This window comes from Akebia trifoliata, chromosome 3 (assembly GCF_017979445.1).
Source record: "Akebia trifoliata isolate Shusen 1 chromosome 3, ASM1797944v1, whole genome shotgun sequence".
Classification (NCBI taxonomy): domain Eukaryota; kingdom Viridiplantae; phylum Streptophyta; class Magnoliopsida; order Ranunculales; family Lardizabalaceae; genus Akebia; species Akebia trifoliata.
Genome location: NC_141377.1, coordinates 43,198,484 through 43,217,964, shown reverse-complemented (window position 1 = coordinate 43,217,964; position 19,481 = coordinate 43,198,484). Strand labels below are relative to the sequence as shown.

The 19,481-nt window shown below is 33.6% G+C and overlaps 2 protein-coding genes across 6 annotated transcripts in view; both read left to right on the top strand.

The window, feature by feature from the left end:
• Window positions 1-19,481, top strand: part of LOC147407154 (putative RNA-binding protein C660.15) — a 59,624-nt gene that overhangs the window by 7,816 nt on the left and 32,327 nt on the right. The window lies entirely within an intron of this gene.
• Window positions 2,154-17,996, top strand: RID3 (Transducin/WD40 repeat-like superfamily protein). Of its 5 annotated transcripts, none has more exons than XM_086435568.1 (10): window positions 2,154-2,469; window positions 4,489-4,629; window positions 4,766-4,975; window positions 5,526-5,639; window positions 5,773-5,906; window positions 6,029-6,176; window positions 9,087-9,283; window positions 12,176-12,303; window positions 14,257-14,507; window positions 17,492-17,996. In XM_086435568.1, the coding sequence occupies exons 2-10, from the start codon at window positions 4,519-4,521 to the stop codon at window positions 17,687-17,689; spliced, it is 1,491 nt and encodes a 496-aa protein (XP_086291694.1). In that variant the 5' UTR covers window positions 2,154-2,469; window positions 4,489-4,518; the 3' UTR covers window positions 17,690-17,996. The 5 variants fall into 5 exon arrangements, with proteins under 5 accessions (XP_086291694.1, XP_086291697.1, XP_086291695.1 ...); XM_086435571.1 differs by lacking the exon at window positions 4,489-4,629 and adding an exon at window positions 3,780-3,841; XM_086435569.1 differs by lacking the exon at window positions 4,489-4,629 and adding an exon at window positions 3,780-3,841 and having other exon boundaries at window positions 4,762-4,975.

The following is a 19,481-nucleotide window of genomic DNA, read 5'->3' as shown; positions in this document are numbered from 1 at the left end:
TCGACGAGGGTACGACCCCTGCAACTTTGCGTACCACAACAGAAGACAAGACATTTACACAACACTTCACATTGACTTGTTTGAGAATCGCAATGGCTCCTTTGATAGTTTTAAAACATTGGACGGATTAAAAAAATTAAACTACACCAAGTCAATCAGGAATTTATATATTTTTAAATAAAAATACCTAAATTTTAAATTATTTATTTATTTTGTCTAAATAAAACTATGATCTTATAGCTAAGCATCTTCTTAAATCCTCTTTCACCTTAATTTGTACAATTTTTAGTATTCATAAGTAAATATTACGACTTAGGTGTGTCACTACAGTGGGGGAGAAGACAAGATAGAATACTAAGCTTTAAAACCCTTATTTCACTTATCTCGACTCTCCACATTGCAACTTAGGGTTTTAGAGCAACAATCTTCTTTGACCAAGGACCATTGAGGTAGCTTCCTCTCTCTTTCTCTCTCTCTCTAAAAAGTTTGATTTTCTTTTTTTCTCTCTCAAAATCCTTCATCTTCAATAAATTACCTTAGGCTCTTTAAACTTAAATACATATATTCTCTTTATCATCTTCAGCATTTCCTTAATTGTTCATAGAAAATCATCGAGCTTTTCAATTCAATTTTGTTTTGAGAATTGAAAAGTGAAGTAGATAAAATATTAAGGTTGAAGCTCCCTTGTTAGCCACCCAATGGGATATATCCCATTTTGCTTGTTATGTGTGATTGGTGAGGGTATTGCATGTATCCGGGGGATTTGAGTAAGATATGGTGCTCTAGGAAGCCAATTGTCTTGTCCCGCTAGTCAGCCCTAGGAGTTCGAACAGTCTCATCATAGAAAAAAAAAAGGAAAGGCTGAAGATTACTGATTATGAAAAGATGAAAACTCAAGGAATCAAGATGAAACCATTGATCCGATGGGGAATAATCTAATTTAAGTATCAGATGAGTTGAAGTTCCAAATTAGTTATTAGATTCAATCTTGTAAGTTAACTCACAATATCCATCGAATTTTGGATTCAAATTAAGACATTCACTATTTGAATTGAATAGCATTTCTTGAGAGCATGGTCTCTAATGTAATAAGAAACCGAGATGACTCACTGCACACCATGTCATGTTTGAAAACCAAGACGAGTAAGGTGATAGTTTGAAAATTTTGACTAAGGGTATGTTTGATTGCATGGAAAGTCACTTTCCATGGAATTTTAAATCCATGGAAAATTAGTTGTGAAAAATAAGTAGGGTTGGAAAATCAAATTCCATTGTTTGATTTCACTTGGATAAAATCTTGGAAAAATATGAGAAAAAAAGAAGAAGAAGAGAAGAAGGAAGAAGATGAGAGGAGGGGGAGAGGAAGAAGAAGATGATGAGGAAGAGGGAGGGGAGAGGATGTGGTGACGGTGACGACGAAGGTGGCAGCAGCGATGGCAATGGTGGCGGCGGTGACGATGGCGACGGTGGCGACGACCACGATGACGACGGTGGCGGTAAGTGAGGAAGATGGGGGGAGAATGTGGTAGTAGTGGTGGCGGAGAAGGTGAGGGATGGAGAAGAAGAAAAATAAGAAGAGAGAGAGAGAAGGTGGTCGGAGAGGGAGCCGACGGCGACGACGATGACAACGACGAGGTTAGTGTAATGGTGGTGGTGGTGGTGGTGGTAATGGTGGTGGTAGGGAAGAATTGAGGATGGAAAATATGAGTGGATTTCATTTTCCCATCCATATGGGTGGAAAAGTGAAATCCATGATTTAGTGAACTTTTAGAATGGGGTGGAAAATGAATTTCCATTTCCATGTGCAATCAAACACTTGAAAAATGTCATTTTTCATGAAAATTGATTTTCCACCCTATTTTCCATGTGCAATCAAACATACCCTAAATCTATAAAACTTGTTCAAGTTAAAATAATTATCTTTTATAATTTAAATATTTATTCTCTAAATAAAATATAATATTGTGACTAGTAATCTCCCATTCACCTTATAATAATTTGCATTTAAATATGTATTAATGAATAATTGTAAATCGAGTTAATAGAGTTATCTCATTCTTGATTGACGAGATGACTCGGAAGAATTCGGTATTGGTGGGGACGAGACGCCGAGACGAGTTGAAATATCGACTATTAAAACCATGTTTGAGATTTCTAAAAATCCTTCAAAACCCGTCGTCTTCCACATTCACCTCTCGTCTCTCTCATATAGCTCCAATGCGGCGACAACAGCAGTAATAGAGGTGAAGCAGCAATAACTAAAACTCATTCTTCCACTTCAACTGGAAACCCTCTAAATCCCTCTGTAGTATCGGATTCGGTTCGAGGATTTATGAATCGGATCGGATAGGGTCGGATTTGGCTAGTAGAGTAAGGGGGTGATTGATTGCAAACATTGATGATTTCTGATCGACGGCAAGGCGAACCAGCTTTTCGTTGTCGAATATTCGCTCCAGATTGTTGACGAAGGTATGGTTTTTTTTTTTCCAGATATTTGAAGGTTTTTGAGCTTTAATCTTCGAAGATTTTCGAGCTTTGATCTTCGAATTTTTACCCCTTCCAGATCTTTGAAGGTTTTTGAGTTCCATTCTTTGATTTTTTTTAGAATCTGTGGGTTGTGGAGTTCTCGTAGAGTTGATTGTTTGATGCTTAGGAATTTTTTTCAGAATTTCTTAAATTTTTTTAACAGAACTTGGGGCTTTTTTAGAAATCGAATCGAATGTTATCGGGTATTCGATAATTTAATTTATAATTTTATAAAATTTATAAATCGAATTGAATGTTATTGTGTATTAGATAATCTAATTTATAAATTTATAAAAAAAAAAAATTAATAAATTGAATCGAATATTATCAGGTATTCGATAATCTAATTTATAAATTTATAAATTTATAATCGAATATTATTGGGTATTCGATAATCTAATTTATAAATTTATAATCGAATATTATTGGGTATTCCATAATCTAATTGAATACCCGATAACATTCGATGTAGTTTGTAACATCCGTTGGATTTCAAATTCAAATTGGGAAAAATAAAATCAAAATCAAAATCCTAATGTAGTTTGAATCGAATTGAATATTATCTGCTATTCTAGATTCTTGGTGGTGTTGATGTTTTAAGTCACAATTGTTATGTTGTTGTAGTTGTAGTTGCTTTGTTAAAAATAAAAATAAATATATCAATCAGGTTTTTTGTTTGGGAATAATTCTATTCATAGTAAAGGTTTTGTTAAATTTGTGTTGAATTTTATTTGATGGAATAAAATTTGGGTTTGGGTTCAATCCAAACCCAGGACCCTTATAGTTGTGTGCAATTGCCTCAAGCCTAAGTTTGATCAGTGGGCCTAGAATATGCATAAATAGGGTTTAATTAGGACTTTCTTTGAGTTTAATTAGGTGTTATTATTAAGTCAGGCACGTGGGTTAATTTTTGTAGGAGTTTTTAATTTTATTTTGGAGGAATGGATAAGTTTATAAATTGGGATGTACTCATTATATTTTGTAGTTAGAATGATAATTTTTTTTGGGGTTCAAAACCTTGTATGCCAAGAGAGATTCTTCATTGAGTGGTGTGAGAATGTTTAATCTCTATAGTTGCAAACTTGCAGGGCATGATAATGTACACAAAAATTTGCCTGATTTTTTCAGCCAATGTGTTTCTAACTTGCAATAGTGTTTAAAGTTCAATGGTTGATTTGAAAAGACAATAAAAAATTTAAGTGCTGATTTGACTGAAGTGACTTTAACATGTGATTCTCAATACAATCTTGAAGGTGTTTGGGATTTGAGTTTGTTAAAGAAGAACAATCTGCATTTGCTGGTGAATACGTCTTACGTAAGTATTTGTTTTCTTGTGTTGCTTCTTCATCTTTACTTGATTGACAACTTAAGCTGCTTTTTGTCTTGTGAATCTAGTAAACTTTCTTGTTTGACAATGTCATTAGGGTCCTAGTTATGATACATGCTTTGTACGGTTCTATTATTAGATGGGCTATAATTTGGACATTTTAAGGAGTTGTTTCATGCAATTATGAACATGGGTATTCTAGTAATTTTTTATGCATTCTAGGTGCATTATGTTGGATTGCGTATTATGTAGGTATTTTGTTTATTAGGAAAATTTTATATGTCCATTTTTAAGAGGAGATGCTGTCGAAATTTCTATAGAATTATAAAATTTTTATAATTTTTTAAAGAATTATAAATTTTTTAAAATTTAAATAATTATTTTTATAAATTTTTAATATAAATTTATTATATTTATATATATTTAATGTAATTATATATTTATAAGGGTATTCTGATAATTTTTATGCATTTTGAGTGCATTATCAACCTTAAGGGTATTCTGGTCATTTTACCCTAATACAGCAGATTCCAGAAGCTGTATCAAACAATAATTACCAGATTCTGGTAAACAGCAAAACACTTTTATAAAGCTCTATCAAACAAGCTTTTCAGTGTTTCAGCTTCTAACAGCAGATTCAGGAAGTTATATCAAATGGGGCCTAAATGTTTCGGTTCGGAAGTGGTTTCATACTGATCCGGTACCAAACCGATCCGTTGCCAACCCAAGAAAAATTCTTAGAAAGTAAAACCCTAGCGGGAAAAGTTCGTTTTAAGGTAGTTTGCAGAAACTTCGATAGGCAAATAAAGTTCCATAACTAAGTCTTTGAATTAAGCAGAAGAAACCTAACCTTCTTCAAAGTATCTAAGCTTCATCTTCTACTTCTAATCTTTGGTTTCTATTATCAGTCAGGTGGCAATGGAATTGGTGATCGCTTCATCTACTGTAGACTTTGGGATTAGTTGTTGGGATCTGCATTCAGGAGCAGAGCAGCTTCGCTATCGTTCTTGTACTTCTCCTTCTCATGGTCTCGCTTGCGTTGGCGGACGCTTTCTCGTCTCCTCTCAGCTCCGAGACACATCTTCTTCATCTGGTTCTGTTCTCTACTGGTCCTGGAACAAGGTATTCTCCCTGTTATAGTTTATCAAACTTCTCTGCTATAGTTTATCAAAAGTTTCTGAATGAATGCGTCTGTTGTCTCGTTTTGATTTGAAAATTGTTTATTTTTTCCAAATCTGATTTAGTTTGTAAATTCTTTGTTTGAATGCCTGACTCAATTTCAATTTGAACAAACACCCCCCATCCTTATTTTTGTTATCGATGGGATTGATACTAGAAAATGATTGAATTTTTTTTTTTTTTTTTTTTTTAAACTTTAATTGACTAATTGGTTCAAATTAATTGACAAAAACATTCTATGATAATTAAATCGATCAATTAGAGTATGTGAGTAACTTAATTCAAATGTGTTTACGGAGTCACCCTAGGAAAATGCTTGTGTGTGATGGATGAAAGAGCTTGCCTGGATACAAAAGGTGTTTCTCAAATTTTTTTCCTTTGTGGAAAGATAAAGTTATTTAAGGTCTTGTTTCTATGAAAGAAAATTATGTCTAATCGAATAGGTTGGAGCAATCAATGTTTGCTAATGAGTTTGCTAATGTTTGGATTGCAGCCCCAGGCAGAAGTTAAAAGCTTTCCAGCTGAACCAATCAACCCACTTGTTTCTAATAGTGACGGCACTTATATCATCGGAGGAGGGTTATCTGGGGATATTTATTTTTGGGAGGTGGAATTTCCTAACGTTCTTTTACTAACCCTAAATGCAGATTATAGCTAAAATATATTCATAGAAGTATTTTACTTGAAATGATTAATTATATATTAATTAAATTTTAATGAATAAAACTTTTGCAATTCAGATTGCAAGTGGAAGACTACTTAAGAGGTGGCATGCTCATTATAGAGCAGTTACTTGCTTGGTATTATCTGAAGATGAATCTCTTCTAATTTCTGGGGCCGAGGACGGATGTGTTCGAGTCTGGTCGCTCTTCATGTATTTAATTCCTTTTTTCATGCTCGTATATCCTTTGTTGAATTATTTTATTGTCAATATTACTAGATGTCAAACTCTTGTATTCTTCTATTAATTTGTTTCTTTTTCGATTTATGTAACAGGATCTTTGATGATATTGGAAGTAAAATGGCAAAACATACCTATGAACATAGTTTCTCTGAACACACTTTACGTGTGACTGATATTGCTTTAGGTTATGGAGGATGCAATGCAATCATTATTTCTTCTTCTGAGGATCGAACGTGTAAGGTTCGGTAGGTTTATTGATTAAATTGTATTTATCATGATGTCCTAGAAATTCAAATTATTGTGTGCCTATCATGTGCATATGCTGTGAAGTTCAGTTCAGAGTTGATGTATTCTGTTTTACTGAATTCAGTGAGGTCAAGATAGCACAGTATTTTAGTATGTTATTGCCTGATCTTAGTGGTCTCCAATAAGGTAACATGCCTACAGATCTGGTTAGTTTGATTTGGATTTGGAGATGAAAAGATGGATTATAATTAACACATATAGTTACTTTTAAACTTGGTAGGATTTGGATATCACTTTATTTTCTAATTAGTTTAGGATACCTTTTTCATTAACTAAGTTTGATTGATAAAGATTTCAGTGTTTTGAGACTATCGTTATGATCTCAACCATACCATTTTGATGAGTGATGACGTACTAGTATGCCTCATAGCCATTATCATTCTCCTTTCTTAATGATATCTCTTTCTTTTCGTTCTTTTTATCTACTAAGGCACACCCTTATGTATGTAAAATATATAGTCTAGAGAAAAGGAAAAAAATAAAAAAAATAAAACATAAAAATCACAATGATGTGGGATGAAATATTTATCACGAAAGGAATTTGGTTGCAAGGTAATATCTTTTAGAATGCCATGAAAGGAAAGGTCCGAGTACATGTTATCACAAGGGAATATTGGTGAGAACCTTGGAAGGTATAGAAATGCTAAAAATTAATAAATCAACTCGTGTGACAAACATAAGGGATGCTATGATGTACTTTATAAATTGGGTAAAGAGAAGGTTGTACTTGCAAGGATTACGTTTTAAGGCTTGCCTTAGGGTGCAATTCTTGCAAATCGCTTTGAGGTTTTAAGGGAAGGCCTTGTTCCTTAGAAGCTTAGTCCTTATCCTATGAAATGTTGAAAAAAAATATGTTTTTTCCTCATGTGGGTGTGTAATAATATATATGTATGTATGTAATAATAAATATTACATATCAGTCCTTATAATCTTGGTTTAAAGATCCGTTTCATATGAAAATTTTCAGTTTTTCAGCCGATTGAGAGGAAACAATCTTGAGTTCGAAATATTCGAAATTTTAATTATTTTCTCTATGATTTTTCCTAATCCACGATTCTACACAAGAGATCTAGGGGGAAAGAGAAATCTAAGAGAAAGAGAAATCTGTTGAGAGAGAGATCTGAGAGAGAAAAAGATAGATCCGGAGAAAGAGAGAAAGGTGTACCTGGCAATTGATCTGCTTCTCTCCTATCTTCTTCTCTCTAAAACGTAGGGACTCCTTTTTGTCTCCAGTGGTTTTCAAACGGATGAGATGGCCTTGACATTGGTCTCCTATTGAAGATTGGGTCATTTAGATAACCCCCTCACGTTTTGGTAAATATTTGATACACCTCCGTGTTTTAAAATTGATGACATAGCCCTTGATCATGATCTCTTGAGGAAGATTTCATTTTTTAAATATGGTTGATGTTTCAAATTTTTCGGGAATGTTTCAGTTTTTTAAAAATCTGAATCATCGAAACGGAATGAAATTTTAAACCATGCTTATAATTATAAAATTGTTCCTCTTATAACATTTTATATACATAAAGGTCATTAGCTATATAATATTTTTTGTTTTGCCACAATCTCTAGAAACAATGGTCAATTTGCAACTCTAGCAATATTCTTCCGCTATTTTTCCATTCCTACCCTATTTTTTATTTCGCTCTCTATGTTGAACTACTCCCTGCTTCTTCTTCTAGTGATTGAATGGTTATATTCTTTTTTTGGTTAAAGTGGTTACTAATTTCAATGTATTATTTTTTATTTGATAATTTGAAACTTGGAAAATTGGAGGTATGTAGTTATGGATGTAGTCAATATTAATTTGATTTCAATGAGTATGGAAATCAGATTTGGATGTTAAACATTAGAATGTGAATTTGTGAATTATTAGAACTTTTACACGTATATAGTGATAGAGACTCCAAGTCCCACATAAGACAACTAGAGCAGTCATAAGGGCCTTGTGCCTTGTTGCACAAAGAAAACTAAAAGGGCAGAGCCAAGACCTCAAAGCCAAGACCTCAAAAGGAGAGTGAGAAATGGGGGAGAAGTGGACTTAAAAGTGTTGTTTCTTGTGTGTAAATTAATGAACATGAATCCTTTATTTATACAAGGAGAAGAAGAAGATAATCCTAGGTTAAAATATGTCACGTTGCACTCCTTGACATGGTTGACAGGTCAACATCTATCGTCTGTTGATATGTTTATGCTCTTGCTGAAACTGCAAGTGCCATGCTAAGCGAATTCTTTTCTCTCTGGTTGCTTGTTGCACACTGATCCTTGTGGTAACACCCTCTCCTAGGCGCTAGGTAGCAGTCACACAAACTGTACTGTTACCTGATAAAGTCTCAACAATTCAGCTGAATTTTTTCAACTTTTTGATTTAAGCCATGTTTAATTGATGTTTTACCATTCTTCGTGCTAATAGAAAAGGTGATTCTCCATACATTTCAGCACATATTTTTAGTCTAAGTTGTTCTTTGATGGATAATTTTTTTTTTGTTTCGCAAGTATCTTGGAATACATGGAATATTTTCTAGGATGTAGCTTATGTTTTCTTTAATGGTCAGACTGGTAAAATATGGAATTTCTACACTGAACATAATATTACTTTTGGCCACGTGACCATTCTGCTGTTAGATTTGCTCATTCATTTTGTAATTTCCTTGCTTGTGACTTGGATCAATGTACTGCCATGTAGCATCTCCTTTCATCTTTGATACCTCTGGTTGTCCTTTTCATTGATTCTCACATGATGATTTCTTCAGAAATCTTTTAGAATGTTTCTAGTTATATCAGCTACCATTTCTTCATTATAGCTCTTACTAAATATGTATGTGATGCAACTTGTCTCAGGTTTGGAGCATATCTAAGGGAAAATTATTGAGAACTATTGACTTCCCTTCTATAATTGATGCAATTGCACTGGACCCTGGGGAACATGTATTTTACGCTGGCAGTAGAGATGGCAAGATATACATTGCTGCACTTAATGCTGAAAGTACCTGTGGCAGTTATGGATTGCATATCATTGGCACATTATCTGATCACAGGTCTTTCACTTTCCTTTCACCCATGTCGTGTTTTTGATGCATAAATCTTTTCTTTTCAGTTTAATGAAAGGTTGTCTACTTTTTCCTATCATGGCATTTTATCTTCAGTTCTTGATGATGATATGCATTGTAGCTACAAGAAATGCTATTTTTTAAATATTGGGCTTTAATTTGGTTGACTTGCAAGGCATGTATGCTTTGTCACATCATATTAACAAATCACTAGGAGACTTATGGTGATATTCATAATTTAATGGAAGGTTCAGTCACCTTTTGGTTCCATTTTTCTAAAGCATTCTTTATTTATTCTTTTTATTGTTAAACACATTCCATATTAGTTTGTTTCATGTTTCTCAATTTAGCAATGTTATTTGTAAAGGGAGATATTGAAGTGCAAGTGTGTACCATGATGAATGTTTTCAACAAGTTTAGTCTTTTTATGCTTAGTTGTGGATTGCTATGAAGCATCGGTTAAGTTAATATATGTTGTCAATGAGTTATGTTGACTTATGAATAAAATGGATCGTAAATTGAAGAGAATAACAATCCTAAATATTAGTGTTTTTGCTTTGAAAGATGAACCATATGAAGTGAAACACATTAGTTGGTTAAACCTGGGAAAATATTGGAGGTGCTTTGTATGGTTATTTTGGTTGCTTTTATATTGGTTTCTCATAATGCGACTTCTTTTAGGGCATGTTTGGAAATGGGAATTGGAGTTGCAACTCCCACCTTAGAATTCTAATTGGTTGTTTGTTTCACCAATTCCATGGAGTTGCAACTCCAACAAGGTCTTCAACTCCCATTTTTAAAGGAGTTACAACTCCCACCTATGTGGGTGGGATTCACAACTCCAAGCAAAAAATCTTTAATACCAAAAATCGAGTTGACTCACTCGAGTCATCATGTATATAAATTAGGGTTGTCAATGGACCGGGTTTGGGTCGGACTTTAAATGGGCCAGACTTTTTTAGGAAAAAAAATTAGGCCCCAACCCAATTCATCAAAATATCGGGCCGGGCTTAATAAATAAAACCTTAGCCCAAGTCTGATCCACTTCCACCAACATTCGGGCCATTTGTGGGGTTGGGCCAAACCCATTTTCAAAGACACTATGAAGGTAAGGGGATCGTTATTTTATAATAAGACTCTTATATATTGTATTTTATATAGTATAACGGACCGGGCCACCCACCAGGTATACATTCAAAGCCCAAACCCGACCCTCTTATTAAATAGGCTTAGCCTGGCCTAGTCTAGTAGCTAAATGGATTAACTAAACCCAAACTCGATCCATAGTAGGCCGCACTGGATCGGGCCTAAACTTTTAATATAAATCATTCAATTCACTTTACATTATTTATGATCTAGATTCCTATTTAAATAATTATTATTTTTTAATAAAATAAGGTGATTAGAATATGGCATAAAATGGGTCGGATTTTATCTGAAATTCGAGTGATTCGAATTTAGCGGGTTTGGACCCTCGAAGTAGATCCGAAGAAAAATATTGGTTAGATATGGGTTGATGTCCCTTAACTCGGTCGGATCCAGGTCAGCTATGGATCCATCCATATATCCACCTAGATCTGAATGATATATTGCTTTGAAAAAGGATGGCTACTAAACTCCTAAATTGAAAATTAAAATTTAACGTTGGAAATTAACTTTTTATATGTTTTGTTTTCTTCAAAATTTATAGAATTTCGTCCTCTACATCCACGTGGCATCAAATCATGTTCTTGCTAAGTTAGTAAGGCTAGACTTACTCTAAATCCTGACATACTGTCTCATCCCAAAAATCAAATTGACTTGCTCAGTCATTCTGTATATTAATCGTTAACTCAGTTTCATTACTTATTAAATGAATTTTATATTTAAATAATTATAATTTATTATGAAATAGTGATAAAAAAAATATTTAATCACAAAATTACATTTATTTAATATAATAAATATTTAAATTAATTATTAAGTTAATTATTTGTAAAAAAAATTACATAAAACCAAATTGAGTGGACTGAGTCATAGCTAATCTTAGCAAAATACAAGGGTTGAAGTTTTTTACAACTACGCTGAATTCCTAGATAAACTAAACATTAGAGTTTATTTGAGGAGTTACGACTAACTCCATTGATTCCAACTCCAGCTCCGATTAACTTCTGCTTCCAAACACACTCTTAGTGGAGTTACTCTGTCCTCTGGGTGCCTTAGATGGGTTAGACTTTTTTATATTTTTTTCCTGCATGCTCTTTGTTGGGGTGCTTGAAAAGAGCAAGATTATTTTTGAAGGTTGTGGTGCATCATTGGCAGAAGTCTACAGGTCTTTAGGATGGGTTATGACGGAATGGGGGTTATTTTGAAAGAAATTGGAACTTAATTAATTAGCGCAGGTAAGCCAACGGCTATATATATATTCCGTTGTTGGGGATGCTTTTCCCTGGTCTATTATATTTTCTTATACATCAATATTATATAACACTCACTTTTGATATATAAAAAAAAATGAAAAGAAAGAAAGAATGATCCACTGATTTTAGGCTTTTGTCCAGAGTTGATGCTCATGAAGCTATATAAATTTTGGTTAACATATGGGCAATTTGTCTGATCACTGTTAGTACATGCAGAGAATAACTTGTATATTTATTACACAGTATTATTTTCAAGGATTCTAAAACGTATATTACGCAACTTACTCCAGTTATACATCAAAGAAAAAATTTGCTTGTCATGTATAGTCTATGGGAAATTAACATTGGATTCAATCCCAATATTAGTCAATATTGAATATCCTACATTGACTAAAATGCTAACTTTGCTTTCTTCATTTTAAATTGAAGCAAAAAAATTGTGATTTATTTGTAACTCCCACTAGTTGATTTCATGGAACAGTAAGGCCGTTACTTGCTTATCGTTCAGCATGAATGGTATTTTACTAGTGTCTGGGTTGGAGGATGGCTCGATTCGGATTTGGGACACTAAGACCCGTCAAATTGTTCGTGTTTTCAAACATGCAAAAGGTATTATCCATGCTATTAGATATATCATTTGCTTCTATGAGGTTTCCTGTACATCTCTTGGATAATTTAATTCATATAGAGCTTGCTCTTTATCATTGTGCTTCTCTTTACATTTCAATTAATTGGTGCCATTTGTGCTATTAGACAATTTGCATCCCGTACGTTAGTGCATACACTATTTTTAATCCCTAATTGTGAAGATTAGTAGGGTGTTCTTCATGCTTAAGATTTAATTAGTTAGGTCTTTTGAAGTTTAAAGCGTTTCAAATTAACATACCTTGGTGAAAGGTCTAATTCTAACAAATTGGATTCCTGTATGACAGAAAAATAGTATATAGTGATTTGCAGTTGTACCAAATCAGGCCTAGGTATTTTAAGATAAGTAGGATCAACATAGAACATATGCTGTGCAAATTTAGTCAAGGAACTTCTAGGGACACCCTGTTCTTAGGATTGACTGATAAGCAATGACTATCCCTAAGAGGCCAATTCCTTAGGTCGATTATTTGTAAAGATGGAAAAATTGATCAAGAGTTGACCCCATAAATTAGTGTTATATGGATATGGTGAAGAAGTGCTTTTGGGGTGTCATGTTATGAATATGTATTTGGATAAAAGAAAAGTATTTTTGAGGAAGTTCAGGAATAATTCTAATGAGAGAAAAAGAAAAGGGAAAGTCATGTGAGATGGTTTGGGCATGTACAAAGAAGATTAAGAACAATATCAGTGGGCATGTGCTTTTTGTTATAAATCAACCACTTAATGAGGAAGAGAAATATCAAAAATGACATGGATGCAGGTAGTTAGAAAGAACATGAAGGAGTATGCCAATATAGTTCATGATAGAGTTATGTGAAAAAAATAAGAATCATGTTGCTGACCCTAGTAGTTGAAATAAGGTGAAGACAAATAATGATGACGAATACAAGTTGTTGAAAGAATATTTAGACAATAAGATATTGGAAAAGGGTCGGGATCTGATGACTAATGAAAAATGACTCATAAAGAAAAGAAAATCCCAATCAGTAAACCACAAATTCCAATGATTGAGATAAAACATGTATCCCGATGATAACTCACTTATCCGTGGGACAAATTATGACAGTTAAATTTCACATTTTAACGACTGGGATTTTGTGTTTTTAATGAGTGAACGGATGTCAACCCATCGGAAAACTATTTTTTGAAGATGGAAATCTCAAAAGTGATTTTAAAAGAAAGTGTTCGTTGTGAATAGACTCGGTTGATTTTCCAATTTCGTGTAACATGCATATCTTGATCTAATCAAATCCAGTTTGACAAATTATAAGAATTGGATAAGTCTAGGATGGCCTAGATAAAGCTTGGAATTGAGCAAGAGAGAATCAAGCATATGCTATGCTTGGTGATTGGCTTATACTTGTACGCATATGTGATTGCACAATAGCATACACAGTCGCATATTAGGAGATTCTTTTTTAAGAAAAAATAGAAAATAGCATATGCACATATGCAATTGCATAGGACAACCATGTTCATATTGTTGGCATCTGCTTCTTTAACTTAGAACTATGAAACCGTCCAGCATATTAAATGCTGCAGTTTAGCATTTTAAGGAAATGCATTGAATTTGTAATTTTGTAGCCTCTCTTTTTCCATTTTTCTATTTGCATTATTATATAATACTTTGAAGGATCACTTCTTGCTGTCCATTATCAAGATAAAAGCTTGTTTTATATTAGAGCCATTCTGTGGCATGCAAATAATTTGAAGTGCTATTTTCTTCTTCTGTTTTACCATATTTGAAAATTTTTCTTCTCCAATTAGACAATTTATGCGTGATGCTTGTTTTTAAAGTATTTTTTTTTTCTTCATATTGAAATTCATCTGTGTTTTTTGTTAAATTCATACCCAAGCTTTTTGTAAGGTTCTCATTCTCACTTTCTTTGTGGTGCCTTTTTTTTTACTGCTCAGGCCCTGTCAACAATGTTCTTGTTGTTAGGCGACCACTCTTACTAAATCGTCAGACCTCAGTGAACACACAAGTTTCCTTATCTAGAAGGCATGCATCCTTGTTACCACCGCCACTAGATAAATATGCAAATTCTATGGATGAAGATGTTGACGTGAGGACTGTTACTGCACTTCAGGCTACTCACAATGAACCACTGGATGCTCAATACCTCAGTTCTCATGTGATGAAGAATCAAATCAGGGAACTTCAGGTTCTTCTTTATGGACTAATGTTAATGTTCTCGCAATAACTGATAGATGCCATTCTTGTTTGCATTTTATTATCTATGTGTTCTGCGCATTAACTTCTTAAAATTTTGACTTGCTTTTTATTACGTACTAGATTTTTTAAACCGTGTCTGTGGGGCTTGGACCCATAGCTCAGTTTACATTTTGCAATGCAACTTTGAGGTCATGTGTTCTAGTCCAGCATATCCATCCATCCAATAAAGAAAAACATGTCCATGTGATTATGTAATTAGTTATGTGGCAGTATTCTGCAAGTAAACAATTTGAATTGTTCTAAATCCGAATGGTCTGGGAAATGTACATCAATATTATGTTTCTAACATCAAACTAACCTTTGTATATACAAAGCATGAGCACTAGTAAGCCTTAGTTCATTAAAACTCTCCATGTATTTACAAAGTCAACAGTGACAGTTTCAAAGATCATTACGATGACTTATATTATTGTATTAATTTTAATTTTACTCATTAACAAACAAGTTGGTTTTATTCATGACAAACTCTGGACGTGCCTTGTGCCATGCCATTTTTTTTTCCTTTTCATGTTTTAATAAATTTATGACATCATAATATCAATTTCCAAAGCTATTGTTGCTCTTATTCTTTGGCATCATTTTTGAAGGCTAAGGTAACTCATTTCTGGTTATACTTCATGGAACAGCTTTCGCCAACTATTACACGATAGTCTTTTGCTTACCATAATTCTCACTACTACAACTTGACACACCCTCTGACGGACCTTCTTAATGCAAATCAGTTTAATTATTGATTTCTAGCCATTGAATTGAGCAATTTTCATTATGGGCTTAGAACTCATTCATGGCGGTCTTCATATAACCCATTATGAAGAAAAATTCTCGAACCCAATGGGTAGATTCAACCAATCAGGCTCATATCCTGTGTGGAGGTCTATTGACCTGTGGCCCAAATTTCTTAGTTCAGTGGGCACAAAATAGTGCACCACTTTGCATGCAAAGGAGACATGTAGAGTTGGGTTGCAATTTGCCAAGAACCACAATTTTACTCACCGAAATGCACATTAAAAAAGATTTATTGCACCAGTTTGCATGCAAAGGAGACAAGTAGTTGGGCTGATTCGCTAAGAATCACACTTTTACTCACCAACATGCACATCAAAAGAGATTAAGATACACAATACTAAACTGTATTTAATGCTTGGAAAAGCTAAAAGCCTGTGTTTAGTGCAATAATACTACCTTTTATGGGCCATTTACAATTAATTAGTTAAGTTAATTTCTGTATATGCATTGATACATGCAGAGCAGTAATAAGAGGAAGAGATGTATTTTACAAGAGCATGAGACTTTTAAGGCATGATGCCAACTTTTTTCAGAATTGAATCAGATTATTTATGAACTGTATAGTTCAAATTGAATTAGTGCAATCATTGAATCATAAGATTCATAAATATTTTCTTTAAATGATAAATAATAACTAGAAATTAAATGACATATATACTATCTGCCTAACTACATTATCCATCATTTGATGTAAAGGTTTCTATAATTGATTCTAAATGATGACAACAAATTACCCAGTAATTAGGATGTACATGAAGAAGACAGTATCCGAATTCATAGTTAGACAAACCAAAATGTCATTTTTTTTTTCCAAAACTAAAACCATGTACGATCATTTCATCATCAAATTAAACAAGTTCCCATCACTCATCAATAGTCCCAGTTCTCAATCTTTTGAATGCATGCATTTTTTTGCCATTCTTGTTTGCTGGTGTACCTAATTAGTAAAATACTCGTGTTTCACCACAAAGATACCCGTGTTTCTTTTCAAACGGGATGATTTGAGATAATCATGGGACTTAAATCTTGAATTACACTATAATCATAAGATATGCATGAAAAATCTTATCATAGCTATCATTTGGGTCAGACTTGATTGTAGTCGTCAGTTGTAGGATTCTAACAACACTACATGGTACCCATATATACATTTTGATAAGAAAGCAGGTTAGCGGTTAGTTATTAGTAGGTGAAGGCGGATTTTGAACCTACGTATCATTTAGTGTTGAAAACACTAATTATAAAATACCTCTAAATATCCCCCCCCCCCCCCCCCCCCCCCCCCCCCCCCCCCCCCCCCCACAGAATTTCTATACAAAAAGTGAATATAAACTAAACAGCTTAGTAAAAACCTCCACAATTAAGGGACTCAATTTTAGTTTTTTTTTGACAAATGCTATCCCCACTATATTTACACCTGAAGCTCTCTGGAGGAACTCATTTGAGCATATCTAAGTTTTTTTCTTGGGAATACATGAAAATCCTTTTAGCAGGGTTGGTAGCTTTGTGGGTAGGGTTCTAGGGACCTATAATACTGCTCGTCATTATGATATTGAGGTTATCTTTCATTGGATCTTGTCTTTCATTGAAGGAAATATAATCTGAAGGTTGATAGTTACATTATCAGGAAAGAATAACTTGCTAGGAAATCTGTACACCAAATGTAAATTTAAATTGTTTGACATTCTGGCAGTGTTATAGTATGATGCAATGTTGTTATATGACTCAATCGTAGAGCATTAGATCTGATGAATTCAAAAAGTAAAGAAAAAACGTTGTAGAGATGAAACACTACAGGAAAAAAAAACTTGACTCTCTTTGATCTGCAAAATTCTATTTTCTGATAGTTTTTATGAACTAGGGGAACTATTATACAAATTTTTGACATAGTAGAGTGCATGTGACTTTCTAGTAATACAAATCATTATGGTCAATGGACTACGGATTATAGCAGAGATTGGATTCATTGTCCACTATGTATGTTCTGAACCATGATGGATGTTGAATTGCCTACTGAGTTGAAGTTTAAATCATCGTAAACCATAAGTTTTTGTTTTTAATGTCCATGCTGCTTGTGATATAATTGAAACCTCGGCCACTGAGCCATTTCTTGGTCTTCATTTTCAGCAAAAGGGTTCATGTGCTTCCTCTGAAATGGAGTTGGAGAGACTAAGACTGGAGTGCAGAAGATCTGTGCAGATGGCCCAGCAATGGAAGAAAATGTATGAAGACCTGCATCATTTCTGTGTAAATGAGCTTGTCGATGGTGACCAAAGTGGGGGCTCTAATGGAAATGCTGCCTGCAACACATCTGACCACTACTAGGTGTTGTCGTCCACTTCAGGATTGCCAGATTTGAACTTGAAACTGGTGCTTTTCAACTTCTCTGCTTTCGTTTTCAAAGCAGGCATTTTGGTATTATTAAGAAAGAGCCCTTGGGCCCGTGAGAGATATCGGCTTATTCAATCACTGTTTTTGGCTAATTTAGAGGTTTCACTGATTTATTTGTTTAAGAAGTGAACTATTTGGCACAATTAATGATACAAGAATGAGTGTACCTTAGCTGCTTGCATAAGTTATAATACATTGATTTTTATTTATTTTTAAATAACAGCCATTATTTTTTTAATTATGACTTTTATTTAAGAGAGCTGCTATTGTCACCCCAACTTTTACTTATTACTCCCCAATAAAAAGTAAAGAAAATAAATGAATGGTTGAGAATAAGTAAAAGTTGGGGTGTGAATAGAGCACTCTCATTTATTTATCTTTATTTTTTTTGGCTAGATTTCTAATTTTTGTGTTTAGGATTTTTTTATCCTAATCATAACTTTAAACAACTACTGAAATTGATTGAAGGAGGGTTATAATGTTTTGTAATGTCAAGATTATGGTTTGAGCCAAACCTTTGTAATGTTTGAAGAGTGTGTTACTAATCCTTAATTGGGGTGTAATAAATAATTTAAGAAATTTGAGTGTAATAAGTAAAATTTGGGGTGCCAATTGCAGCTCTCTTATAATTTTGATAGCAATTTTTTATAGACGAAAATGCCTAAATCACTCTGTTATTTAATGTCATGATGGCTACTGAGGTGAACAGTAACGAAAGCAACTTTTTCTTCAAAATGATGTGGGGAATTGGGAATTTAATCTCCATTATATTTTGAATATAATGGTAAATATTGATCTTCATGTATGTGGCATATTGTCAACTATGAACAATAAAATGAAGAATCTAGGCTCTTTCTTGGGGGAGACCTCAAGCAGAAGTATTATTTATAAATTCTCTCCTGAATTTGAAATAACTTCATGTTTTAATTTTGTTATAAACTCTCCATTCTTATAATGTTAAAGAATAGTACATAAATGACCTCAAGATTTTACCTCATGTCACTCCATTCTTGAATCTAAACACTATCTAAAAGTTATTATGTAGACCAACTTATACATCCGGGACTTTGAAATGTAAGATCGAGAAAGCAAAGAGGGAATAAGTAAGGAGTGCAGATCTCGAAGTAGTGCACACAATTCACCTCCACAAGAGTTGTAGAGGACATAATTATATCAACTTTGAAAAAAAAAATTCACTATTAAATCTTTATTTTAAATTTGAGAGTAAGGTGGAAGTTTGGTAGTTTTCCATTTTAAAAACCTTGTATCAAGTTCAAAATAAATTATTTTTGAATTATTTTTACATGAATTCTAAAGAGTTGTTAGATTGATAATGTTGTAATCTATCCGAGCAAAAGGAGCCTTACTAAGATTTAAAAAATCTTACTATGTTAGCAAGAAAGTGTACTTCTATTTTAAATCATGGTTACTTCTAATCTAATAAAGGGAAAATGAAAATATTTGTGTTATCCGATCCTGCACGAAGCTTCGTATCGTGATGGTAAGAGTGAATTTAGTGTAGTACACAGGAGGGAAGTATCACTGAATCAATTTCATGTGGTGGGACCCCCACATATTCACGTGTTTGGTGATTCAAGTTTCCAGTTAAATTTTCTTGGAAAAAGTCGTCAAGGGTTGAACCATTCAAATTTCCAATGGTGTGAAGTGTGGACTCCATCTAACTCATGGTTCAATTTGAATTGACGGAGGTTACTAACTTTCCTAA